Source organism: Electrophorus electricus, chromosome 13 (genome assembly GCF_041902795.1).
Source record: "Electrophorus electricus isolate QZ-2024a chromosome 13, ASM4190279v1, whole genome shotgun sequence".
NCBI lineage: Eukaryota > Metazoa > Chordata > Actinopteri > Gymnotiformes > Gymnotidae > Electrophorus > Electrophorus electricus.
This window is the reverse complement of record NC_137509.1, coordinates 16673929-16701784: the sequence shown is the minus strand read 5'-3', so window position 1 is coordinate 16701784 and position 27856 is coordinate 16673929. Positions and strand designations below refer to the sequence as shown.

Below are 27856 nucleotides of genomic sequence, written 5' to 3'. Positions count from 1 at the left end.
CTTTGCTCTCTGTCCAATTTTTTTTTTCCTCTCCATCATTCATTCTCTCCTGTACTTAATTATTCCTCTAGGTAATGTCAGTTCCCATTCATCTTCTGTGTACCTGTTCTGCAATTCTTCGCCCATAGTAACAGAGGAACTGATGTCCTATGATCTGTGATATGTAATCTGAAGCTGGACTTCAGTGACAATTAATGTAATGCAATCAATAAATCAAATGTTTTTTTCCCATTGTTTTAGATGTAAAAATAGAAAAACAGTTGGAACATACACAGCCCCAGGTTAAATGTTACGTTATAAAAAAGTCATCCACTGCATTAACTTCCCATTTTGTATACACACACACAAATACACACAAGTGCATTTCCATTTTGGAAGATCAAACTCACGAAAAAGTCATTTAGAAACTTGCATGGCAGATTACAGGGTGCTTAAAAATGCCTCAAAAGTGGGGAAAGCAAGGGCAGACAAAGTGCATTACACATGAAAGAGGAAACAAAAGCTTACAATCAAAATTGACTAAAGACTACTTTAATAATAATTTACAAAGAATATGTTTTTTCCCCCATTATTTAAAAGAGCAATACTGTATTTCTGGTGGAGAAAAGAAAGACCAAAAGTATAATGCTTGCTTATTTGGAATGTCTTATCACAAAGAATTTGTAATTGAAATGTACTTTCACTTGTAAAACAAGTTGTTTCACATACACAGATATACAGTAAATTATTAACCTCTAAGACAATTGAAAATACATTAATTTTCTTTTTTATCAGATCATTAGTTAAAATATAAAATACAGTATACATGTACATAAATAAAAAACACACTAACATAAGTAAAAAAAAACAAACAAAAAAAACAACCACAACAAAAAAAAAACCTGATTTCTGCCCAAAATTTAATTGCAGAAATATTTTACGTTCTTTCGGAAAAGAAAAAAAAACCAACAAATATTTTTCAAAGACATACATTTTATTCCATACAGCAAAAATTTTCAATACTTCTAAATATTTTGAGGCAAAATAAGGCAAATGGGCAGTAGGTGCTGTGACTGTTCATCATGACTTTCTATAGCTATGATATGAGATTTCAAGTATCACAATGCTGATCTGATAAGGGGAAATCATTAAAAGTAATAAAAATAAATAAATGAAATATTAATGACCAATCAAGTGATAAGGTAGAGCGGGATAAAATCAAGGCAATGGTGACAACCACTTGAAAAACAAATCCAAACCAAACAAAGCTCAAGAAAAATCTAAACAAATCTTTACAACTGTGGCTCTGGTACTTATGGAGGCATAAAAATGAACACTGAAACATGGAGGAACACTGAAAGAGAGCTTGGCATGAGGAGGAGACATGGAGTGGTACATCCTGATTATGAAGGTCAGCAGCTCTAAGAAGTAACTGGCAGCGAGAGGGATGCAAGATTGGCAATCGCTGGAAAGGAGTTGCTGGTGCTAGCGACTGCTTTTCATGGCTTCCTTGGCAGCAAGTATAAGTGGTGTGAGGCTGGAGAGCGGCTTGGCCAGCTTCAAAAATGGATGCTACAAAGAAGCAATGATGTTAGCGCACATTCATTCTACTCTATTCTACAAAAGAAACTAGAAGACTATCTGGTATGGTGGCATTTAGACAATACTAAACTAATAAATGTCATCACTGGTGCTAATGAGCTCAAAAATCTCTACTAGATGCATGGTGTCATCTATAGTGGATAATAATCTCTAGTGTATAAGAGCCCAGTGGTGTTGGCATGCTACCTGCTAGCATGTTCAAAATGATATTAACCTCATTGAGATCTCACACACACACACACACACACACACACACACACGAGAAGCCACCTGGATTGAGCTTTCATAAAGAACTCAAATGTGGTTGCAGAAGACGACCCTAGAGGCCAACTTCAATTCAACAGCACAAGTCACCATCAAGTGTAGTATTTACCAAGGAGATGCCCTGTCCCTGATGCTGCTCTGCCTCACTCTCAGCGAGATCTCCACCATGAGTGGCTACGGATACCGGCTACAGAACGGAGTAACCATCAGTCACCTCTTCTGTAAGTGTGGTCGGATGGTTACAAGGAGAGGAAAGCTAGCAAGAACAGAGTGCTTCATACTACCAGAACTTATCATAACAGATGATAAGGGTAGCTACAAGTACCTTGAAATGCCACAGGCAAATGGGAATCATGAAGAGGCCACAAAGAAAGCAGCCACAGCCAAATACCTACAAAGAGTGAGGCAAGTCCTGAAAAGTCTTGAGAAGAACAAGATCTAGGCTATCAACACCAAAGCTCTACCAGTCATCAGATACACCCCAATGGCATAATAACATGGCCTAAGGAGGACATAGACACTGACATCAAGACAAAGAAACATGAAGGGCTTCACCCCAAATCCAGCACTCTGAGATTCTACACTAAGCTGAAGGAGGGGGGCTGAGGACTAGTGAGTGCCTGAGCCACTATCCAGGATGAAACAACCAAGATCCAGGAGTACACCAGAATGATGGCCCAAAGTGATGAAATGCTTAGTGCATACCTCAGACAACAGAAACCAGAGGAGGATGAGAATGAGGAGCAGCAGGAACCATCATGGGAGGATAATCCTCTGCATGGTATGTAGCACTGGCAAATAGTGGAAGTGGCTGATATGGAGAAATTCTACCAATGGCTGGATTGAAAGACAGCATGGATGCACTAATAATGAGTATAAACAGAAGAGGCAGACCATAGTGATAGATGTTGCAAGCCCAAGTGATGGCAACATCAAGAACAAGGAACACGAAAAGCTCTAGAAATACCAAGGGCTGAGAGAAGAGCAGGAAGCTGTAAGGTGAAGGCAACCAGTAGTAGTCTGAGAACTAGGGGACACAAGGCATAGATCAGGGTAAGGATATAAAACAACATCTAAGGCTTTGAGTGTTCCCAGAACCAATAATTAGTCTCAATAGTTTTGAAATGAAAGAAGCCTGGCAGAAACACAAACCTTCCTAGAGCAGGCTATCCGAATGACTGTGACTATGGCCCAAAGCATACACAGAAAACAACATTGGGATGGCTTTGGAGCTGAATGTCCTCGAGTGGGGCCCAGCCAAAGCACAGACAATCAAATCCACAGTAAAAAGTGTGCAAAAAGGAGTCTGAAAACCTTCTGACTGCAATGATTGTTATATACAGTATAGTCATTGCAGGTGCTGAGATTGAAAATAGCACTACAAAAGGTAACTACCATTACTGCCAGAACATAGTGAAAGCAGACAACTTTGTGGATCTTCAAACCGTAATGCAACTATGTCGTTAGCACCATAATCTGTGATGGTATTAAGGCTCATGTACTTCATATATGCATCACAACACTCCACAAGGTTTGAGAACTGCATGAATTACAACCTATAAATATGTTTCAAGGTGCATTATTATATCATATATATGCGCTATGTTGCTATAGGGTGTCAGTAAGATCGGTGCATCTATTATGTTATGGCCTCTAACACCTAGGTCTCACCTGTAGGAGCTCTTTGCCACTACCTCTCTTCTCCACATCCATCTCCAGGCAACGGTTCAGAAAGTCTCGAAAAATGGGGGACAGCTTCTCGGGATTTTGGAGCTCAGGGGTGCCATTAGTAGCAATAAGATACAGTGCCTGGGGAATGACCACCATAAAGGATTACAACTATAGAGGAAATCTGGAGGATTACAGCTATAGGGTTACCATCTGCTGTCTTAATTTGTGACATAGCTTTAAAATTTTCCACATAAACTGTATTTCAATATTCAAATTGACAGCCTACACATCATGTCCTGATAAATAAAAGGTCTATTTGATTAAAGCAGGAGCAGGTCTGCACAAGCTCACCCTTAAAGGATTCTCATTTAGGTAAGGAGGTTCTCCCTCCACCATCTCAATGGCCATGATACCCAAAGACCAGATGTCCACTTTGGGTCCATAGGCTTTGCGCGTGACCACCTCTGGTGCCATCCAATATGGGGTTCCCACCATAGTGCTCCGTTTGCTCTGCTCTGGGGTAATTTGAGCACAGAAGCCGAAGTCCGCTAGAGAGCATGAAAGATAAAGCTCCATGTTAGCAACAAAGCCTTGAGCCCACTATATCTGTACTGGGACATCCAAAAGCAGCACATCCTGCCTATGCAACAACACAAGTTAGGATCAACAAATACTCTACTTAAGGTATGTTAAGGGTTAAAAGTAATTGGCACTTCTGAGAGTTTTTATATTACCCCAGGTAATTAGTTTTGCGCAAAACACATGTGTATCGTACACTGACCAGCAGGTAAATCATTTTGAGATAGAGGATTGGCTGGCAGCAGGAAAATAACTCACTCAATTTGACAGAGCCATCCATCCCCAACAACACATTGTCACTCTTGATATCTCGATGAATGACCTGGTTAGCATGGAGGAACTCCAGAGCCTGTAGACACTGTGGTGGAGCACATGTATAAGTAACCAAGGCAACATGAGGGAAGCTTGTGATCTACAGGAGTGAAGTGTAGTACTTCTCTGCAGACTGCAGCAATCTGTGCCTCATCCATGCATGTCTCTGTTACCACATCAGTCAGGGAGCCTCCAGCCAAATACTCCATCACGACAAACAGCTCCTCTCCAACCAAGAAACTGCACACAGATAAGGCATTAGAATTACATAAAATAAAACAGCACACTCCACATTTCATTACTTCACATACATAAAAATGGCCACTTTTTAATATAACCAAACTCACATTTAAATACAATCAATAAAAACTTATTACTGCAGGGTACTGTAGTAAATGCGTAGTAGCGGGACAATCAGCACGCACAGCTGATAAAGGACCTGTTCAAATCGATCCTGTTTCTTTGAAACCTTGTGTACTACACTGAAATTTCTTGATACATCTGCCTCTCCCTCTATCATGTACACACAGTTATCAAAACACTGAAATAATACATACGCAATTATGCTGTTTTAAACAAATGTACTAGCTACCCTTTACTTTAATGACAGCTTTGTATGTTTTTAGTGCTCCCTTTACCAACTTCATAAGGCAGCCAGGTTGAGGGGCTAAAGTAATGAAAAGTTGCTGAAGGGGACAAATAAAATGAAAATAAATACCCATAAATATAACTCATATATATATATTTATTTATTTATTACACACACACACAGTTGTGTTCAAAATAATAGCAAGTGTTTAAAAAAGTGAGTAAAGCTCAAAAATCTTAATAGCCTTTATTTTCATACACACAATTGCATTGAGAACACTGCACATTCTATTCCAAATCAAAATACAAATTAAAATTCATCAAATGTATTATTATTTACAGAAAGTGAAGAAAAGAGAATATTAAGCTGTTCAAAAAATAGCCATGTCTGCATTTTTCTTTACAAACTCACACATTTACTGTATAAACTGAAAAATGCTTGAATATTGAGCTTTCCTGTGAATCACTAAACTAATATTTTGTGTATAACCACTGTTTCTGAGAACTGCTTCACATCTGTGTTGCCTGGAGTCAACCAACTTCTGGCCCCTGTGAGCAGGTATTCCAGCCCAGGATGACTGGACTACATTCCACAATTCCTCTGCATTTCTTGGTTTTGCCAAGCATTTTTGATGTCACCCCACAAGTTTTCTATTGCATTAAGGTCCAGAGATTGGGCTGACCACTCTGTAAAATGAATCTTCTTGGTCTGGAACCAAGATGTTGTACGCTTACTGGTGCGTTTGGGGTCACTGTCTTGTTGAAACACCCATTTCAAGGGCGTTTCGTCTTCAGCACGATTCAGCACGACCAGATATATATATATATATATATATCTATATATCTATATATCTATATATCTATATATCTATATCTATATATATCTATATCTATATCTATATATATCTATATCTATCTATCTATCTATATATATATATATATATATATATATATATATATATATATATATATATATATATATATATATATATATATATATATATCTATATCTATATCTATATATATATATCTATATATCTATATATCTATATCTGTCTCTGTCTCTCTGACTCTTATAATATATATATATATATATATATATATATATATATATGCGCGCATGCATGCAGTTGTAGCTTTGTGGTTAATGTACTTGACTTGTATTCAGTTGCCAGTTCAAGTCTCACCCTCACCAAATTGCCACTGTTGGGCCCCTGAACAAGGCCCTTAATGCCTTATTAACTATGAGAGTTCTAAATAAGTGTCACAACAAGGTGTCTCTCTGTGGGAGATCAGGGCAATCTGATGAAAAATGGGCTACTGCAACAAATGCAAGACATTCATGGACAAAAGTGGAGAATGGAGGACTGTTAGTATACTATTACGCAAACAACCCAGTGTGAGGGTGTCTATGCAGAGGATGTGGGAACTATGGATGCTTTGAAACCCAACATCTAGACTAACTCCAAAACAAGTAGCTCAGTGTTCCAAAATCTCATGACAAGACTAGCAAGCCATAGCAGACAAAATGAAATACCTAAACAATCCCTACTGTGACCACCACTGAAAAAGGCAATAACAGCGATAGTTAAGATACTACAGGATGAACACCAGCAAGGAGAAAGCCAAGATAAAAGGCCAGATGGAGAGAAGTCAGTCAGCCATCAGAAATGCAGAAAGGCACCATAAAGCACCTAAAAAGGTACCTGAGAAGTACAACAAGCTGTCCACACCTGAGGCCTTGGAGACTGCCAAGCAGCTCTGGCTGTCCGCCTGCACGGTATGTACCACTGGCAGATAGTGGAAGTGGCTGATATGGATAAATCCTACCAAATAGAGGTTGGGATCTACCCCAGATGCAGACTAGGCATACATGGAATGCCACAACCAAGAAACATCTGTGCTGAATACAGGCTGGAAGTTCCAAGGAGATATTAAAGGAAAATGATTAGTGGAAAGGAAAAAAGACAACCCGGAGGGATGGGCGGGGGGGGGGTTTGATAGACATATACATAGATAGACATTCAAAATTGTAGTAAAGTACATGGTTTCCAGGGAATGTTCCCAGGGTTTGTCAGTTACAGTTGGTAAATTTAATTGGGGCACCACCATGATTACAAGGGAAAATGTATCAATTTTAATTAATTTAATAATGACTAATAATTCAGTCTCAACTCACCAATTCGATACGTGAATATATCACTATTGGCTCACAGATGTAATAACCAAGGTTTACTGAATAAGAAGATAATAAAAACACTAATAGTCACCGACTAAGATTTTACTAATGACCAGGAGTGTTTAGTTCACTAGAATAATAAGCCTAACAATGTAAACAACCTAAATTTAACAAAATTTGTGATGAACACAGGTAGCTAGCTAAGCTAATAAAAGAGTAGAGAAACAAAAAGCAAATAGGTTATTTTAAGCAACCTATGGGTGTAACCAACCAGATAATCTACTTATCAGTCAACAGGACCAACAAAGGAAACTTAATCAAATCAACAAATTTGCAATGAATGTATGCCTACAGTCTGATAAGAGGATCAGGAGAGAAAGATAGCTGTTGTGAACAGTGAAATTGGGAGCCAATTAGGAGTGGTACTGCATCACATATGAGGGCTAAGATTTAACTCATGTAATTTGATTAATAAACACTAAGCTTACTATTGATACCAAACTGGGAAATGTCAGTTCTTACAACTTGCTGGCGTTTGACTCTGTCAGACCGTCTGGAGAAGCATGCGTGTGTTCCATATGATCATCCGGACAGTGGCGAGAGAACAAGCGAGCATCCGTTTAACTTTGGGGTGCCAGGTTAGAATGCTAGAAGTTAAGGTCAGTCTTTCGTCCAATTGCCTGAATGGCAGTGAAAATAGCATCCTTTGTCTGATGTCACTCACCTAGATGGGTTGATTAAAACTGGAGTTCTACTGTACTCGATATAAACCAGGGTAAGCAAATTCCGACAAACACTTGCTAGCGATAAGAAAGTAGTCAATAAATAAACAAAAGACGACATTAAAATTATAGTAAACCGACTAAGGTAGCCTGGGTCGGGCTTCTGTAGCAGTTTAGTGAGAGGTTGTTGACTTGGTTCAGAAAAGCCTTTGTCTAACCTTGCAGAAGTTCTATGGGGGCTGTTTAAGTGAGCAGTTCACCGATTAACACCTAACATTCATGGGATTCTGAGTGTAGATTCTCTCTCCTCAAAATTCCCTCGGTTTGTTATAGCAACAACTGGCAATGCAAACATATCATTAAAACAAATTTTCATTAACATTAAAATGTCTTGGTCCAAAGGAGTTCAAGAATGGTCCTTTAGATGTTTTTTCCCCCCCAATGAACAGCTGATTATATAGCTCTTGCAAGAGATACAATACACTCCTGCAGTAAATAATGAAGAGGAATGGGTGTTAACAATTGATCTTTCAGACTGGTAATTTTAGAATGGTATACCTACATCATCCTGGAGCATTATGAAGTGTTTAGATATAATATACTCTCTTTTATTTGTAGAATAACATGTGAACACTAAACAAATTCCTATTGTCTTATCAATATTGTTTATAGGTCAGAGCATCCACCTTCTCAACACAAGCATCTATACCTTCCTTAGGAAATTCAGACTCATGAAAATATTAACACATTTCCATACTTCTCTGGAGGAAGTCTTCATTCTGACTGGAAATGCCTTTAAGCCTTAGTAGCAGGTAATAAATGGTGGAGATAATGCAGGCTTTTGGATGTGAAGATTTGCATCATAAAAAAGTTATTAAAAATAGCAGTAATTAAACCAGAATTTTAAGATTAAATTGAAATGTCTAAAAGGTCATCATTCCACGATGTGCTTCACATGCATGTCCCAGAGCTTGGTAGAATTCAAGGAAGTAGGAAACTTTTGTAGCTCTTTAAATATGCATGTAGCTGTACCAAAAATGTTATGAATGTACAGAACATATGAAAATTTTCCATTCTTTCAAAGTTTCATGCATTCAACTAATTTTCCCTCATCAATCTACACACAAAACAAAGGCTTAATGAGATGTTGGAAAGATTTGTATATTTGTTACAAATAGTAAAACTGAAATATGATCTATGTAACTACTGACACCTTTCACTTATGACTTGGTTAAAGCACCACAGATAAAAATTACAGACTGAAAATCTTTTTGGGAATGAGTCCACAAGCGTGGAACACATTTCTGTTGGACGTTTCTCTCAATCTTTTTGATAGAATAATTGAAGATCAGCCCGGATGGATGGGTTGTGTTGGTGGACAGCCATTTTCATGCATCTTAGAGATTAACACTTTGACTATAGGGATGGTATTAATGAGATGATTCTCAGTACCAGGTTTCCTCCATACTCACAGCAGGGAATTGTGACCTAATGGTTCAAATTTCGTTTCGTTTCATCGGCTCTGCAAATCTTGCTTTTGGCAACCTCCAAGCAGGCTATAGTGTATCTTTCAATGAGGAATTAGTTCTGTCTGGTCACTCAATCATAAAGGCCTGGTGGAGTTCAGCACTCATGGCTGTTTTTCTCAATTGTTACTCCATCTCATCAAATAAATGCAGAATCTCATTCATAATGAACATTAGATTCTTGGTTACCACCCATTTATCTTCAGTTACTGCAGCTGAGCAGCCACATCTAAGAAAACTGTTGGTGGTACCAATCATCCTCCATTTGATTCTTGGTTTGCATCATTCCCTAGATAACTTCATTAATGAGCTTGACACCCTTTTGATTTAATTCCCCATTGAAGGAAACTCATTCATTCTGCTTAGTAACTTCAACCTACCATCAGACAAGATACTTTCATCCTGCATCCTTCCGTAGTTGTCGTCATTTGACCTCACTCTCAACCAGTCTCCTCAGACTCACGGCCCGCTAAATTCTGGACCTGATTTTTCACCCGTACCACCACAGCAACGGACATTTCATTCACTCCCTCAAAGTCTCAGACCATCAATTTCTATCCACACCTCCCCCATGTGCTTTTCCTCCTTCAGTCACAATCTGCCCTCCATTACCCCTTCCTCCCTTGCTTCTACTACATTGGCTACCCTACCTTACCTTGTTACACTTACTTCTCTCTCCCTATATAGTTACTTTTTTCCCCCTTCTACACTCCCCCATCAATGAATCTTCTGTGCCCTCCGTCCTCAAAACCTGCAAAATCTGGCCTGCCTTCCCCCTGGCTAATGGAAGTATTGGACTGCCACAAGTAAAAACTAAGAACTGCAGAGAGGAGGTGGAGGAAAATATACCTAGATTCAGACAGCAGTTCATACCAGTCTCTCCTTTACAATTTTTTACTAGAAGTAAAATCTGCAAAGTCATCCTACTACAGAGGAAAATTTGAATAATGAGCATCTGATCCACGCAAGAACCTCAGTATTTTTCTTCTTTTTAACCATCCCCCTCTTTCCTTATCTCTTACTCCTGAGGATTTCATTCTTTGAGCAGAAGGTTGCAACAAGGTTGCAGTCCTTTTCCGCTGTTCTTCCCACCAGTGTTCATACCCCTACATTCAACTCTCTGGCTTCTTTTTCTCCTCTCCTCAGACAAGAACCTTCAACTCCTTACCTCCAGCAATCTAACTACATGTTTGCTGACCCATTCCTTCCACTCTGTTCCAGAAAATATTCAGAGATCTTCTTCCAACCAACTCTGCCATCATCAACAACTTCTTATCCTCTGGACATGTAACTACTACGTTCAAGACCACCAGGTTAGGACCAATCCTAAAGAAGGCCACACTCAACAGCTGGAACATAAGCAATTACAGACCAGTGTCACTTTTCTCTTTCCTCTCAAAAGTTCTTGAACGAACAGTTTACAATCAGTTATCTTTTTTTCCTCGCCCAGAACCAGTTCCCACAATCACTGGCTACAAAACTGCATATTCAGCCCTCATAGCAGTGAGAGAGAAACTTCATGCTGCCAAAGCTGCCAAACTGTCATCCATCTTGATTCATTTGGACCTTTCGGCAGCCTCTGAAACAGTAAACCACATTCTCCCTGCTGTTCTCTCCATCCTTGGTGTGACTGGCTCTGCATGGAAATGTTTCCAGTCCTATAAGGTAACATGAAGAGGAACCACATCCAATCCATGTGGATACTCCACCAGTGTCCTCCAGGGCTCAGTATTAAGCCCTCTTCACTTCTCTCTGTATACTCGTTCTCTTGGTGATGTAATATCTTCTGATGGCTTATCCTATGCTGACGACACCCAAATAATTATTTCCTTCCCACCCTGACACGTTTCCAGCCGCATATCAGCTTGCTTCACTAACATTGCTGCATGGATGACAGCCCACCACTTAAAGCACCGCCACTTGCAGATTCCTCCTTTGTAACATTTGAAGGATTCGGCCCTTTCTCTTACAGGAAGCTACCCAGGTGCTTGTGCAGTCACTTATCATCTCAAAGCTAGACCACTACAACGTGCTATTTGCTGGTCTTCCTCTATGGGCCATCATCATCTCTATAGTCGATACAGAATGCAGCAGCACAAATAGTCTTTAATCTCCCAAAGTTCTCGGATGGCACTCCACTATTGCATTTCCTTTACTTCGTATTGCTGCCTGCATCAGATTTGTAACCCTGATGCTCACCTACACGGTGAAAAATGGAACAGCCCCTCAATACATGATGACAATCATGATCAGTCAAACCCCAGTACTTTGAGACTATTCTCTGTCCTGGCTCCCAAATGGTGGAATAAACTTCCACTGGCTGTCTGGCCAGCAGAGTCACTTGCACAGGTTGAAGACTTATCTATTTGTGAAATATTAAATGATCATTGATCCTGAACCTATATTGAGTAACTAAAAGTCTATTATTTGTTATTGCACTTATCATTGTCTGATAAAGAGCTTATGGTTATTTTGCACTTCTAGGTATCAGCAGTATTCTAGTTCATCAGTATCTTGAACTCCAACGTTCCCTGTATTATTTCAGTCCACAACATGACTCGGTTGTCAATACCTTGTATGAAAATCATATAGTGTTGCATGCCAATTAAATTAGTAAATTACCAAGCATCCCCTGTTTTGACTGCCACATCACTGTCATGACCACTTATACATAACCAGTGAAAAGAAAAGAAAACCAAAAAAAAACCAAAAACCACAAACAAACTCTACCAATTATGTGTGACGTCGGAGGTGAGGCAGGATGCAAAGACGAGCCGTGTTTAGACAACAAAGATGCTAATTAACACAATGATGAACTAACTCAAAAGGAAAAGGACACCATGTTCAAAACAAACAGCAACAAGAAAGCTTGTGGTGATTTCACACAGCAAAACACAGTGAACACCAACAACCAACAATAAAACATGGTTTTAAATGTGTGTCCAAACAATGAACATAAGTATAGACAGGTGCGACAGGACCTATGAACACAGTAGGTGCATGGCTCTAGACACACACACACACACACACACACACACACACACACACACACAGACAGACACACACACACACACACAGACAGACACACACACAGACACACAGAGGAGAGCCTAGGAGGAGGGGCCATGCCTGGACAGCATGTAAATGCACTCAGTGTTAGCCATGAACAATGTAGACAAAGCTAGCAAACCTTTTTTCAAAATAAGCTGTAATGAAATACCAATGCTTGTACAAAGCTGTTCACATACAAGTGTCCTTGTCACTTAAATTTCATCAACGAATCCCACCTTGAAATATGACCAAGCAGCAAGGCTTTTGTGTTCATTCAGGCTTTGCTTTTTATATTTCTCCAGCACTGGTGTTCCCAGATAAATGACAGGAAACCTGATTCCTGGCCAAATGTTAATGTCCATGAACCACTGGTTCTTTGGTAATTTTGATGGATCACTGTCAAGTCTAACTGCCTTCAATTTAAGGAGACAATCGCTTGTTTAATTCCTCTGTACTCTATATAGCACATCCTCTTTATTCTATATAGCACTCTACTATCCATCTCATTCTTCATTCCCAATGCCTGCAAAAATTCAAATACATAATTGTGATCTTCTAATAAGAGAACAAGAATTCATTTAGTGCTCACTTGTCATCTAACAAATGAAAACAGTGTATAATATTATAATTAAACACTTCAGAATACTCCAGAAAGATAGAGACCATTTCTTTTTTGAGGACCTTCTAATAATATCTTACAGATGAGACAAAAACATCTAAGAAATGTTTGCCAAGACTGAGAAATTGTCATAAAAAGATCATAAATAATAATTGAGGTACTGTAGCCTGCAACTGCACTAGATATGCTTCACGTAAATGTATTAACACTGCTACTAAAATAAAGAACCCAAAAGTATCAATTGTTATCACCTATTCTTCCTACATTACTACAGAAGTTGCCTATTACATCCCTTGCAAGAGATGTAATTGACTGTATACTGAAAAAAAAAGAAAACAGTTTGCTAATAATTTCAGTGAACACCTTTGGACCATAAGTGTTATTGCTAATGAATATCGCAATAAAACAGCAGTTCATAACCTGTGCATTGGAGAATGCAGCTTCCCCTTGCTTAACTGCACTCAACCCTGAGATAACTCACAACACTCTTGGGAGACCGCAGTTATCAAGATGTAGTGAAGAACCAACCCTTTCCCAACCGCTTGACCAAATTCTCACCCCTAAGATAAGTCCTAACAACAAAGACACAAGGCCCAACTTTACGACCCCAGACCCGGCCTAGGTAACTCAAAGACCATAAAACCCCCTCACTTGGAACTTAAGGATATACTTAGATCGGCAAGACTTGTTAAAAGTCCATATTCCTGAAGGACTACTGCATTTGAACTTTTCCCATATGAAGAGCCCTCTCAAGAGCACCACAACAAGATAAGGAATATGTTCTATATTAAGTCTATTGAATCATACAAAACATTTGATTGCATAGCCTATGAATCAACAGCACCCCTTAGTGACTGTAACAGGTTCATCAGCCTGGACTGATTAACCATGTACGGCTCACCACTGGAGATACCATTCCAAGTTTATTTAATTCTGAGTAAAATCTAACTAGCCCATTACTGCTAAACTGTTATGAGGCTCCCTCTCTATAAATCTGTTAACTTTTTCTTATGTCTTGTTCTTTCAGTTATTCATGAAACTATTATACCTATGTCTTAACCCTATCATTATAGTATTTGCATTTACCTTCATACTTGTTATTACTGAATGATTACCTCTTCATCTCAAGTATAACAAACCAAGGAAGATCAGAAGCACTTTGCTTGCACAGCTGATTAAAAGACCTTTCTAAAATGTCCCATTTATTTGCATAACCTTGTGGAGTACACTGAAATTTTTACAAGATCTACTCTTTTTTATTACAATACACTGCAGTTACTCCTTGGAATCATCTCTCTCGCTCACGCACACAGACAGATTTAGTTACCTGTCTAAGAAGTTAACGATGTTGGGGTTCTTAAGCTCCTTCATCACCAGGATCTCATTGATGATCAGCTCCTTCTTTGGCTGTTTCTGTAAATTAATCTGCTTGATGGCTACCTACAGAGAGATGAAGGCTCAAATGCTGTGACTTGGCAGCGAACTAACTAACAATGTATTTGCATTTTGTCACAATCCTAAGCGTAAATGTAACATTAGACTATACTTCTGGTTTGATCTGATACCATCTTTAATATACAAGATTCACAATTAAATATATTACAATAATGGACATTATTTTCCACTGACAACCAAAAACAAAATGACCACATTAGACATTAACTTAAGGAAAACAAATTATTAAATGCAACAGGACGCTAGCTTACCTCTTGCCCTGTAGCAACATCAATGGCAGTAAATACTGTTCCAGATGCACTGCAGAAAAAGTCAGAATCAAGAAGAAATAACTACTATTACTCTTAACGGTAATAGAATTTCTATGGCTCTGACTACGGCTGGGTATGCTCAGCAACATGGGTAAAAGACCGCTCTGTCCTAAAATGCTAACGGAAACCACAAATTAGTATGCACTTATACCTTTTCTCAGCAAACACACACCCTGCATGCATGTTATGACAGATTTATGCTTTCTAAAAATGTATAGTGGTCAGTAATCTATTAATGAAACATCTTTTATAAAAGTAAACTATAAAATGTATACCGTTATCACAGTTTTTAATCAGAGTACTTTCGTATTTCAACATCATATGAAAAATAATACTTGTAACAACCAGGGGTGTAAAGTAACAACACAAATTACTAGATTACTTATAAATCAGTATTTTTGTTGTTATTGATTTGTTTGTTTTGCTTGCTTGCTTAAAAGTAGTAAATGGTAATTTTGTTTGATTATATTCTTTTCATGTAATGCATAACATGTTTATATGCATATTAGTATATGATTAATATCTTTACTTAGACATGTGTGCAGATTTTAGGAGACACTGTCAAATGTACTTCATTTTTACTCCCATCTACCCAGTAACAGCATTGATAATGGTATGCAAAGAATAAAACCTAGTAGGGATATGTTAGAGTGATCTCTTGCAAAATACTAACCAGGCCGCTTTCATACTGGCATTTTTGGATATATTTTTTAAGATTTGAAATCCATAATAAACTATGAAAGACTTTGACTATAAAGGCATTAAAAATGATAACAGTGCTTTTCTGTGGGCTTAATCATGTTTTAGTTTCTGACTTTATACCAGTCATGTTTGAAAAGGTTCTACATGATGTAAATGAATGTTTCATTAAGAATAGATATGGTCTTTTGAACATTTTATCTGGGCCTGAGTTTTCTTAATTTTTAAAGAAATTCATTTTGATGATAGTCAGAGTACAGCAGTGGAAAAAATGATCAAACAATGACACACACACACACACACACACACACACACACACACACACACACACACACACACACACACACACACACACACACACACACACACACACACACACACACACACACACACACACACACACATACCCCTGTCCAATTTTTTCATATCGTGTGTATTTCTTCTTGGGGTCTCCGATACTGACTATTGTTCCTAAAAGAAAATAAAACTAAATTCAGTATGCAATCAGAAACCACCTCAGAAACCATAAGATTCTTAGATTTCTTAAGAAGTTTTAAGGAGATGTCCTAAAAAGATTAAGACGACTCCTTCTGCAGGAGTTTGATTCTTACTCAGCTTCTCCATGATCTCCTCATCAGTCATCCTGCCCTTGGCCTTCTTCTGTCTGTCTGCAGCCTTGGAGTCTGTGTCACCGCTGGCAGCAGGTGGCGGAATGGGGTCAATCATGGAGGGCCGGGTAAGTATCTTAAGATATGGAGTAAACAACAATTACATACTGAGGACTCAAAAGGAGGAGAGGCAATTTGAGGAGAGACGAAAACTGAGCTCAGGACAACATAAGTAAGTTGGTAGTAATTTTAAATATGGTTTGAAACCGTATTTGAGTTGTTTCCACATAAAATTTTGGGTCATCATTTCAAATGAAATTTCATATCACCAACATCTAATTTCAATGTCAACAATATTAAACATGTTAAAAAGGAAATATAACAATGTCAATGCTCAATCAGTTTACACTGCTCTAAAGGCTAATTTATATATTGACTATGTTGCTGTTTTGTTGTGCTGAATGTTGCTTGACAGAATTTCAAAGGATCAGCAGGGGATGAATTACTTTTGTGCATTTATTTTCCTGTGTCACTGGCAATACTACTAGAGCAACACAATACCTATAGCCATTTGAATCTTGCACCTTGAATATGTTGTGAGCAAACTGCCTGTAAGTCATCAAGCCAAAACCGGATATATATCGATTTTGAGACACCAAAGTCAGATCACTTACAGATTTGGTGTGTTCAGGTCGTGGTGCAACTACAGGGGGGGGTGCATCGTCATCATCAAAATCTTCTAAGTCCTTACCACTGGGTGGTGATGGTTGTGAACCTTTCTTCACTGGAGGGGCATCTTTATCTAAGAGGAAAGAACAGAATTATACACAGGATAACCAGCCTCCACCACTCTCCAAGCTCACTTTAAAAAACAACCATATAAACTTCTTTAGTAATAAACCCACATTGGCTTCCTTGAGGACTAAGGCTGTACCCAGCCCCACAGCACAGACAGAACGAGAGCAAGACATTTAAAGGTGTAAAAGGAGTGTCTGGAGTGCAAAAAACAAAATGATTGGGGCAAAGCACACCTGTGAAGCTGAGGTATTTCTGCTTGCCATTGCCTGTGGAGTCATAGAACTTGAGGACGTCCAGCACTGCCTGAGGATTCTTCTTCTGCTCAGACTTGGTGATGTTGGAGGTCTGCAGCAGCCGAGCCCATTGCTCTGGCATACCCTGAACAAAAAAGAGAGGGAAAAAAAATAGTGATCTATGAATACATTTGTGACCATCTGACTGCCACCAAATATCAAATGTACACATGTACAAAAACAAAATGTGAGTAGATTTCCTCTTCTGTCTAAAGAAAATCTAAAGAAAGCAAAGCTCACTTACAGTAAACTCCCCTGTAACAGCATCAAAGCCAACATGAATTGTATGTTCAAAGTCTGAGGGAGGAGAAATCTCTGGCCGTTCTTTATCCTTGTCCTTCTTTCTTCCCCCTGTAAGAAGCAGAGGAAACAGGATAGTTGTGGTTTCAATATTTCAGTTATAAGGCCCTGCCAAATGTTTACTTTGAAAACAGTTACAGGGTTGACAGTGTAAACACGAGACTAGTTTTGACAAAAATACTAAAAATGTTGAAATGTTACAATACTCATTTCCCAAAGTAGCAACACTGTCACAGTACATTGAGCACCCAGCAAGATGGACACACCCACTCCTACACACACATACAGGTCCAGATCACAACCCCCTGATTATTGATAAACATGAGAACTTGTTCCTCATTTGCCCTCTTTTATTTTCCATTATATTTAAGACCACAGATACCTGCTGTTGGTGCTGCGCATTGCTAGTTGTCCTGCACCTGGGGCCATTGCCTATACCTGTTCTCAAGCACCCTTTGTTTCTGTGTTTAGTTTATGCACTGAGCTATTACCACTGCAATGGCAGCCTTTTGTTTTCAAATTTGCTTGAGTCAAGCTTGAATAAAGATTCTCTGGACTTTCACTTGCCTCTTGTTCCCGCCTTACCACCAATGTCACAGACACTATTCATAATAAACTTTGCGGCTTGAGCTTTCTTCTGAAAAATATCAGCAAGAGTGCTGTGTGGACATACTTTTGCAAATACAGATAGAAAGGCAAAGGACATGAGCAAGCCAGTATGTAAATGGTGTTTCATTAACAGATTTAAATAAAGCTCATTTTATGCCATATTTACACACGTGATGATTGCGATTTCAAACCAGACCTGAATCACCATGGTAGTCCAAGTGTATTGGGACACAATGAAAACTATTCCCACAGTGACAACAGTCTAACTAAAGTATCAACCTGAAAATGTTTATCATCGTGTTCTTGAGCTACAATTACTAAAGACATCTAAGCGAACTTGAAGTTACCTTAAAGCGTCCAATAATGGCCAATACAGACAATATAGAAGAACTTGCAGCTTCAATGGGCACAGAGCATACTGTGCACCAATGGCAAACTATGCAAAGAAGACTCCAGAAAGCAGTATTAGTAATCAATATTAATTTAGTAATTTTAAATATTTTTATTTAATTCATGTTAACTGGGATTTATCATTTATTTATAATTTATATCTTTTAATTATAAAACTTATTTATTACTTATAATACATTACAGACAATTTCTGGTCATTTTAATTTTTACTTTTGCTCATTAAAAGCACAAACAGCTGCAAGCAAGCAGCTTCCAAAGAAAGATTACACCACTCTGCTTAGGCTAACTGTATCCACTGAATCACGTAACTAGCTTGATGTTCAGAGTTAGTCAGAATATGTCTGATACATGAAACACATCCAACTACTGCTTTTTACTGCATTAAACAATTTTTTTGTAGAGCAAAAAATTAAACAAACACTAATGTTAATATACCCTCAATGCTTTTTACAAAGTACTACTGCTTGATTGTACAGATATAGTTTCTGCATATTGTTTTTACTGGGGTTACATTTATAGCTCTAAGTATTTGGTTAATGTTTGCTTTATGCAACTTTTGCAGCCTGTATTTAGGCTTTTTCACAACTGTATACTGAGAATGCAAGCTAAGCATTTATTTGTGATGACAAATGAATGTTCCCGGTGCTGATGAGTCCAACTAGTACAAAATCAGACATTTTCATACACATGTTATAATTCATAAAAGTGCAATGGAAGATTTCTGCATTTTGGAAAAATACATTAGTGACAAGATGCAAAAGTACTGATCACCATAAAGGAAGCCAAAGTCCATTTTAGGCAAGTTTGGGTATCAGCTCTCTTGCGATCTGACCTTTCTCTGCAGAGAAGATGGAGATGATCTTGTTCCGGGAGGACTTTCTCTCTTCAGGTACAGAGGGGAGGGGTTTGGAGTTGTGATTGGTTGGCACGCCATCTTTACTGCCTGTGCTGCTCATCCTGACTGGGGGGGCAGGGGGTTTGTCCTCCAGCTCTCCGTTATCAGACATGACAGGAAAATGCACGCACACACACGGAGGGCTTTAGAGACCAACCTGCTGATGGTAGCAGAGAGCACTAATAAATAAACTGATACTAAATACTGCAGTGTGATAATGTGATTTACTCAATATATAGCAAGTGTTAATCACACTAAACCATACATATTTACAAAATAACAAACCAATGCAATTCAGTGAAACAAAATGAACCGTCTTGTAACCTTTACTTCTGGGAGTGAGGGGGTAATGATGGGCTTCTTTGGCATCTGTAGCTTAGCTCAACTTGTAGAGAAAAGCGCTATGATCATGGGACATACACCAAACTAAAAACTAAACCCAGAATCAAACCATGAACCCAACTAGTGCAAAATCAGATATTCATACATTTTTTGTAATTCTTAAAAGTGTAATGGAAGATTTCTGCATTTTGGAAAAGTACACAAGCAACAAGATACAAAACTACTGATCATCATAATTAAAAGTACATTCCATACAACCTACAAAGCTTTGACTTGAGAGAACATAGGTGTAACAAGTTATTTGTTTTTACTTTGACAGCAAGTATTGCCAGTATAAAAGCCAGTATATTGTCTGATAATTACCACATTGAAAATGTTGCAAAATAATCACTCAGTTGAATTAGATGTATTTAATTGGGAAATATTAAAATAAAAATGTACAGTTTTTGCCCTCTGTCAATTCTCCACCTTTCCCCTTTGTGAACCTTCAGGTTGTTAACCAGATGAATTAACCTCTAAAATAGTAAACCTCTTCTAATAATACTGGTTTACTGGTTATCTTTTTTAATGGTGACTTACACAAGCAAGTCAAACAAAAATATACTAAGTGATTATTTCTTCTGCTCCGCTGAGTAATTAATTCATCCATTAATTCATTTTCATTTGTGGTAGTTGTTTTGATGGTTTCCTCCCCTATTTCAATCATGCTCATTTCACCACAAATCTTGTTTTGGTTCATTTTTGTTTTGTTGTAGGTCTGTTTTAGTGAATTCTAAACCTTTGTTCATTATTTTCAGATTTTATAAGCTAAGACTGAATCAACATTCAGTTCATTTTTAATTAGGAGTAAGTAATTTTTCCCCTAAGAAAGGGTGGTGCAATTAATTGTGTTTATACCACTACAATTTGCAATTTTGTACTTCAATATTTAGTAACTGGATTTTTGTAGGGTAGAAAAATCTCAAAATGAACACTGACATTCTGCACTTAATTAATTACCACCTGGTACCTTGACTCACTGAACCGCACTAATAAAACGGGCAAGGCCAGTTAATTTAATAATATAAACTATACCAAGCCCTGCAGCTAAAGACTGCATGCCCCATTACGAATTCAGTACATGCATCTCACACACACACACACACACAAAGAACAACAACAACAGAATACCGACTGCCATGCCATCAACGCCAGCGACACGTGCAGGCTAGGATACTGCCAGGCAGCCCAAACCTATACAGGAGCAACTGAGGGCTAAGGGCCTTGCTCAGGGGCTCAACAGCAGCAACTCTGCAGTGACAGGGCTTGAACCAGCAACCTCCCAACCACAAGCCAAGCACCTTAGCCACCGAGCCGCCACGTTTTTTCCAGCATTTTATTTGAACCTATTCGTTTCAAAGCCTGTCATCACAAAAGTTCCTAAAAAACAGAAAATCCCCTGACAATGTCTAGATATGAAGATACCAGTAGCCCTAACCTCTGAAGTCATGAAGTGATTAATGATAATTATAATATAGCACCTGAAAATCATGACTTACACACTCTGACAGGTCTGTAGATGACCTCATCAATTTGTCTCTACCCTGCATCCTGCCAATAGCTGGATGCTCCTAACACCTATGCCCATGTGATGCTTGTTGATATTAGCTCTGCCTTCAACGCACTCATTCCCAATGTTCTCCTGGCTAAACCAGCATCCTCCCTCCTGAAAGGAGATAGTGATACTACAAACTGAACAGTGGTGTGCAGTCAAAGCCTTCTAACCTTTCAGTGAAGGAATAATAATATTTCATAAATAAAGTGCTTCCAACTCAACTGCATCCAAACAACTCCACATAAACTTCAGCTAAAGTAAGCCTCTTCCTTTCCATGATATCCAAAAGTATTGGTGATCAAATTATTGACTAAAAACAATATCCATTACTGTATCAGTTTTGCCAAACAGCATCACGGATGCGCTACAATTTATCTGATTACAGTGCAAAAGTAATGTTTTGCCGTGCACATGTCTATAGCTGACTAAGTGGATGAACAAGGCAAGTTAGGCATATAGGCTTTCGTCTAAGCGTCCTCCATTTGTTGAAACAGCTGCTAAATCACGCCACCTGTGCCTGGAAAACACGAAGTAATTTGATAGCCCCCACCTCCCCTACCCCCCCTGACACCTTGGTCCTTGGTCAGTGTGAAGGACTGTCACTCAAAGAAAATAGGACTTTATGGCCCAACAGCATTGACAGAATCTAAAAGAGGAGGGTGTTAGGGGTCTTTCCAGGAACACTTCTACATGAGTAATGTGAATTTTGTGGTAACTAAAGGCTTGCATATTTTGTGTTAGGTTACAAAGGAAAAGAAAGTGTGTTTTTGTACGACAACGTGAGCAAGCAAATAAAGAACTTTAAAAAGTATATAGAATGTTAGTAAACATGTCACACAGTTGCTTTGATGGTTATTGAATTTCTATTATAAAATCTGAATTTCTTATACCGGAAGCATGTTTTCAATGTACAGGCACAAGTGTTGTGGAAATTTACCCCCCCAAAAAAACAGCATATTCAGTGTGGGATTTCTGGCTAACAGTTGCACAAAGACAGCTAAAAATCAGTAAGCAGGTACTTTTAGTCCTAAGAAATTGTATGTCGATGGATGTACGAATATTTGATGCTATCAAGTGATTTATTTGAGTATGCCAGATTGGGTGCAGGTGCAGTAACCAGTTAATGCTGCTGATTAGGCTAGCTATTTTCTGTTTTGTTCATGTGCTCAGGTTGCATAATATACCAAGGATACTTTGTTGTACCGTTTCTGGAAAAGGGGGTTGGACGGGGTATGCAGAAGGGGTACTGACTTTATGCACTGCATGCCACTGAAACTTTACTATTAGCAGTTACCATAATAGCAACCAGGCAGTTGGTCATTCAAAGCAGGGAGAGCTAGGACAAGACTAAGCTGAACTGTGGCCTGCAGCAGCAACAACAACATGTCACAATGTGTGACTGAGTACACATACCAGCATGTTTCAGTAATACAAGCAGGGGGGGCTACAGGAGATCAGAAGAATATAGCTTTTGAGTACTGAATAGCAAGGAGTTTTTACGTGGGAGTTCCAGATCACAGAAGAGCATGACTGGCTGTGGTAATTGAGGCAGCCATTAGACAGTGTATTTCAATATAATAAACAATTAACCTCAATGTATTACTCAATAATGAAAATAAGTCCAAATGTGCACTTAACTGAGTAAAAATAAGATCCACCCCACATCTGTTCTACACTATAATGTCAGGGTTTGGTTAGAAGTGTGTTGTGTGGTGAAACCATTAACATTTCCAAATATGGTAAAATCCTGTCTCACCTCAGTGAGATCAATTCAACAAATAAGTCAAACACAGTGTGGCCTCCACTTGACCACAATGTCTTCCTGTTTGACAGCAGATCTCTAATCTGTCTGAACAATGCACCATATTACTTTATTTATTTATTTACACAGACTTGATTTACTGAAATCATCTAAAAATCTGAAGGAAATAAAAATGATCATGGGCAAAGTTATTATTATATACAATTACAATGAATGGGCTAGAGTGAATTTCATTTGAAATATTTTGGATCTATGGGATGGAGAGCCAATTAAACATTATAACATTGAGCCTTAAATGTGACAGAATCCAGCATTCTTCTAGTACCTTGAAAGCCACCATTTCTGAATGAAAATTTCTTTTTGTGCCTCATGGAACTTTTACAGTTAGGGTTTGTACTAAGAAAGTCATCAAGTCTGAATGTGGAACCAAACTAATGCAATTTCCTCCTAACACCCCAGTAATATGTTCTCATTAATGCAGCCTTAATAGGCATGACTAAAAAGAGACAACAACACAAGCTATGTGACTTTGCCAAACAGTATGGCAGTTGCAAAGCTGATAAATGGCTGATTACAGTACAGCTATTATAAAACTGCTGCAAGCTGCAGCAGGTTACCAGGCAAGATTTAGTTCTGGTTCCTCCCTAAACATAGAAGTTGACCAAAATGTGGCCAGCCTGGTTATCATCAAAGAGCTCTTATTCACACTAATGAAAAATCAAAATACAGGAAACAAGCCTCAAGCAAAAATTCAGGTAGAAAATGTTATGCTCTTTCATCAGTGTGAATGAATTGAATGTAAATGCTGATTTCTATCTGTAAAGCATATTGGGTTTGAAAAAGGTGCTATATAAATGTAACTATTAATTAATAAACTCTATCAAGGAATTAAAAACATCCAATAATAGTGGTACCATGAGACAATTTCTTTAAAAAGCACTATATTGAACACTGGAATTTTGCATTTATTTGCAATAATAATGCAGTAACTTACTGTGGAAAAGTAGTCAATGGTAAGGATGTTAACAAAAATAATGTCCATGGGTTAAGATTTTAATATAACAACAGAATTTTAATACATCTAATAATTGAAATAGTTTCCACCAGGAAATGTGTGTTAACATGCAGCACTGAAAAATCCAAAATTAAGTTAAAGCACATTAGTTTTATTCCTAAAATTAGAGTCAATGTCACAGAAAAGAAAACAAAACTAAACAGTGAAAATAAACAGTGGTTAGGTTGCAGCATGAAAATGCATATTTGTGCTCAGCAGGTGACTGAGACACGGTCAAAGCATGTGTTCCCACCTCACACAACCACACATGCACCTCATGGCTTATATGTAAATACCAAGTCTATATTTTAAATCCACAAAATAAGCCCTCAAGTATTTCAGATTGAATATGACCACACCCAGACAGACCATGTCAATGGAGGAAGCCCAGGTCACCCAGCTGGTCTTCTGAGTCAGTATAAACCTGATGCTGAAAAGCTGTCATGAACTCCCCGATTCCCCGAAACATAATAAAGCTGAAAAATGCCCATGCCCAAAAGGACCAACTCACCCCTGCCAACAGAAGCCCAGCTGACATACCCTGCTCCAGGCTTGGCATTTGTGTGGAACACTGAGTGGGTCACCCTTGTGCTTCCACTGAAAAAGGGGCAAGTTGTTGCAGGCAGCACTCATTCCAGATCAGACTCCAACAACGCGAGTGCAGTCTTGTTCTCTTTCTGCTATGCATATTGCTATGATAACATGTCACCCCAGGCCCTCTGAGAAAGCCTTCTTCTGATGATGCTGGGATGGATATACAGCTAGATATACTCAGGCTCTGAAATTGAGGGAAAAGATTTTAAAAAGGTTCCCATTGTCACTCACTGTAGTGTTGGAATTGGAACACGTTTTTGGAGAAGAAGAATCTGTGGAAGCACCAAAAACAATGGCACAGCATATTACAAAGAGGAGTCCTGCAAGGAAGTGGTTGCGATCAAGTCATAACGTGCTTTCCCATAATGAGAAGGGTTCGCCTCTCTGGAACATTACAGGCTAAGAAACGGACAGATCCACAGTCTACTCAAATGGGGGCAAAGTCAGGGAACTGTTGTAAAATGTTGTAAACCTCCCTTCTACAATAAATATTTATTTGTAGATATAATGTATGATGCAGTAACAAAATCTTGCAAAATCTTTAGAAAGTCCTGTCGCATGGGACTGAAAAAGAATGCTTTAACTTTTTACACCTTCAGGCTAATATTTCACCACCATTCCAGTAGAAAACATATATGCAAAAGACCTCTACCTAACCAAAAAGCAGCACTGTGCAATATTGAGACCAAATAAAAAACAAACACACAAATTACATATTTTACATAATTAAAAAGTACTGTAGAAAAATGTATTTATTCTGACATGACAAAGAACTAAGAGCTCATTAGCAATTTCTGAAATAAAACTGAAGAGAGAGCAGAGCCATTTTAAAATAAATATTTTAGGTACTTTCTCTGCTTCTTGCTGAGCCTTGACTTGCTCTGCTCAAAACCATGCTGTTTTTCTCAATTACAGCCTTGCAGAGGAAAGGAAACAAAGACCCAGGAATGCAGAGCCCTGCATCAAAGAACCAAATATAATAAGCTTCCTAATAAACAACCTATATTAACCCATTCTGCCTTCTCAATGATCAATTTCTCAATTGTTGCCTAATGTTTTGTAAACAGGTTACAAAATTCATGGCTAAAAATGTGAAATTGCTTTAGAGGGTACTTTTAATATGGTGAGTCTGGCAATCTCACCATAACTACTTTAACTTTGTAATGCATTCTGATTTAAAAAACAAAAAACAAAAACAAAACACATCTCATTTAAACTGTGAATAACCTTTATGAGGAAAAAATACAAGCAGTAAACTGCTTCCATTTCCCCTGCACTGATTGGAGAGAGGATAACAGAAGCCTTTCCAGTTCCTGAGAGAGCCACGACCACTACAGGTCACATGCTTCATCTGACCAAATGGAGCAAAACAGAGAACTGTTCATTCCTCTCCTTCACAGATGTGTAGTTGTGTACAGGAACTGTTTACAGGAAGAGACCAGGGGCCTTTTGTATTTGCAGCTTCTATAAAAGGAAATTCTGAACAAGGCTTCCTGGAGCGAGAAAAGCCGTCCTCCACTTCTTTTTTATTGGAGAGTGTAGACAAGAGGCCTCACTTTGGGTCAGACAAGAAAAGACATAGCTGGTCCTAAAGCCTTAGAACAGGTAAATACAATGGTTGTGCTCCCCAACATGACATTATCCATCTTTGCTCCTTGGAAATTAGAAGTTACAATATACTTTGATCTTCTACTTTTGTCTTATGGAGAGCGCTAATCCCATACTTACAAAAGAAACATACCCCAAAATCTGCAACCTAGCTAACCAAGCTTTGATGGCCCGTTTCACGGAGCATGTAGCTAGCTAGCTAACTAAAAAAAAAAACCTAACTAGAATATCATATAGTGTTAAACAAAAGTAGGTTAGCTGGTAGGTTTTTTTTGTTTATCTATAGATAGATTTTGTTTTGTTTACAGCTATCTCTCTCTCGCTCTCTCTTTAGTTAAAAAAATGAACGTAACGTTAACTGCGTAGATCTAGAGAGAGCGAGCTACGCAGTTAACGTTACGTTCAGCTTTTTAACTATTCACAAACCTGAACTAAGATAGCGAACCTAGGTTGCCTAGCTAGCACGCAAGTAAGTTGAAAATGTTATTAAGACCTCTAGCTACCCTAACCATTTAACATTAGCCAACGTTATCCTCGACTGAAAACGTGTCACGATGTCAGTACGAAGTCTACAAAATACATTAAATAAAATGTTTAATCATATAGAAACTAAGAGAAATCGGGTCAACGTACCTAGCTAGCTAGCATTTTGAACTTACCAGCAAAACTCCGTTGAACTCCACCGAAAGTCTTCAGTAAGGTAGCGGTGCGTTTCTGACTTTATCGGTGCTGTTTAACAAGAAGTATGATGACTTTGATTTTAAATTCCAATCTTTTTGGTTAACGTTTTGGTCCAGTTATCTTATCTTGTGCTTATAAATTATGTTAACCTACTAGCTAGCATAGCTAGCTAGCTAGCTAGCTGTCTGTCTGTCTTCCTGAGCCTGGGATACGTCTGCAGTACTGCTATGGCGGAGGTAAAGCGGAACTACCAGCCCAACCCAATCTTTATGTATTAGGAAGAGAAGCATATTTAGTTTAGCATTTTCAGCGTTTTCAACAATTTTCAAAATAGTCCTAAAATAAATGTAATCACCTAAAGACGTTTTGTCCATAAATGTTTTCGTCAAAATCAAACTATTAGGTCGTCAAAAGAGTTGAGTAGTCATGTATGATGTAAACCGCGGTCACCACGAACTGCACTTTATCAAGGCTCGTTCTACCCTGACGGCTTAAGTGCGCGCCTACATTTTGTTTTACGGTAGCCAGGTTGCGAAACGACGTTGGGGGAAGTTTCTCGCACTTTTGGTGCAGGCATTGAAAATCTGAAAGAAATGTGTTCTTCAGCTTAATTAAACATATCTTACTGATGTCTACTGAAGAAGATAATAAGGAAATGTGTTAAAATATATGTAGAAGAGAAAAGTCTTAAATTTGTAGGAAACTCAAACCTTCCCAGTTAAAATCTATTTATTTTCAGTAAATCCACTA

General features: G+C 38.3%; 1 protein-coding gene and 1 long non-coding RNA gene across 11 annotated transcripts in view; one reads left to right on the top strand and one right to left on the bottom strand.

Moving 5' to 3' along the window:
* Positions 1–515: 515 nt before the first annotated feature.
* pak2a (p21 protein (Cdc42/Rac)-activated kinase 2a) lies at positions 516–27583 on the bottom strand. Of its 8 annotated transcripts, none has more exons than XM_027013291.3 (14): positions 27462–27583; positions 19409–19628; positions 17501–17607; positions 17197–17341; positions 16840–16967; positions 16169–16301; positions 15965–16028; positions 14799–14847; positions 14420–14532; positions 4530–4647; positions 4354–4453; positions 3868–4064; positions 3517–3654; positions 516–1551 (listed from the first exon to the last, which is right to left on the bottom strand). In XM_027013291.3, exons 2-14 carry the CDS (start codon positions 19581–19583, stop codon positions 1465–1467), a joined length of 1554 nt encoding a protein of 517 aa, XP_026869092.1. In that variant the 5' UTR covers positions 19584–19628; positions 27462–27583; the 3' UTR covers positions 516–1464. The 8 variants fall into 8 exon arrangements, with proteins under 8 accessions (XP_026869092.1, XP_026869066.1, XP_026869076.1 ...); XM_027013265.3 differs by having other exon boundaries at positions 19409–19631; positions 27085–27581; XM_027013275.3 differs by having other exon boundaries at positions 27085–27581.
* Positions 26283–27856, top strand: part of LOC113579401 (uncharacterized) — an 82109-nt gene continuing 80535 nt past the window's right edge. For all 3 annotated transcript variants that reach the window (XR_014115967.1, XR_014115968.1, XR_003410867.3), the window contains exon 1: positions 26283–26422. This is a non-coding gene — a long non-coding RNA (uncharacterized LOC113579401). The remainder of the gene's footprint in view (positions 26423–27856) is intronic.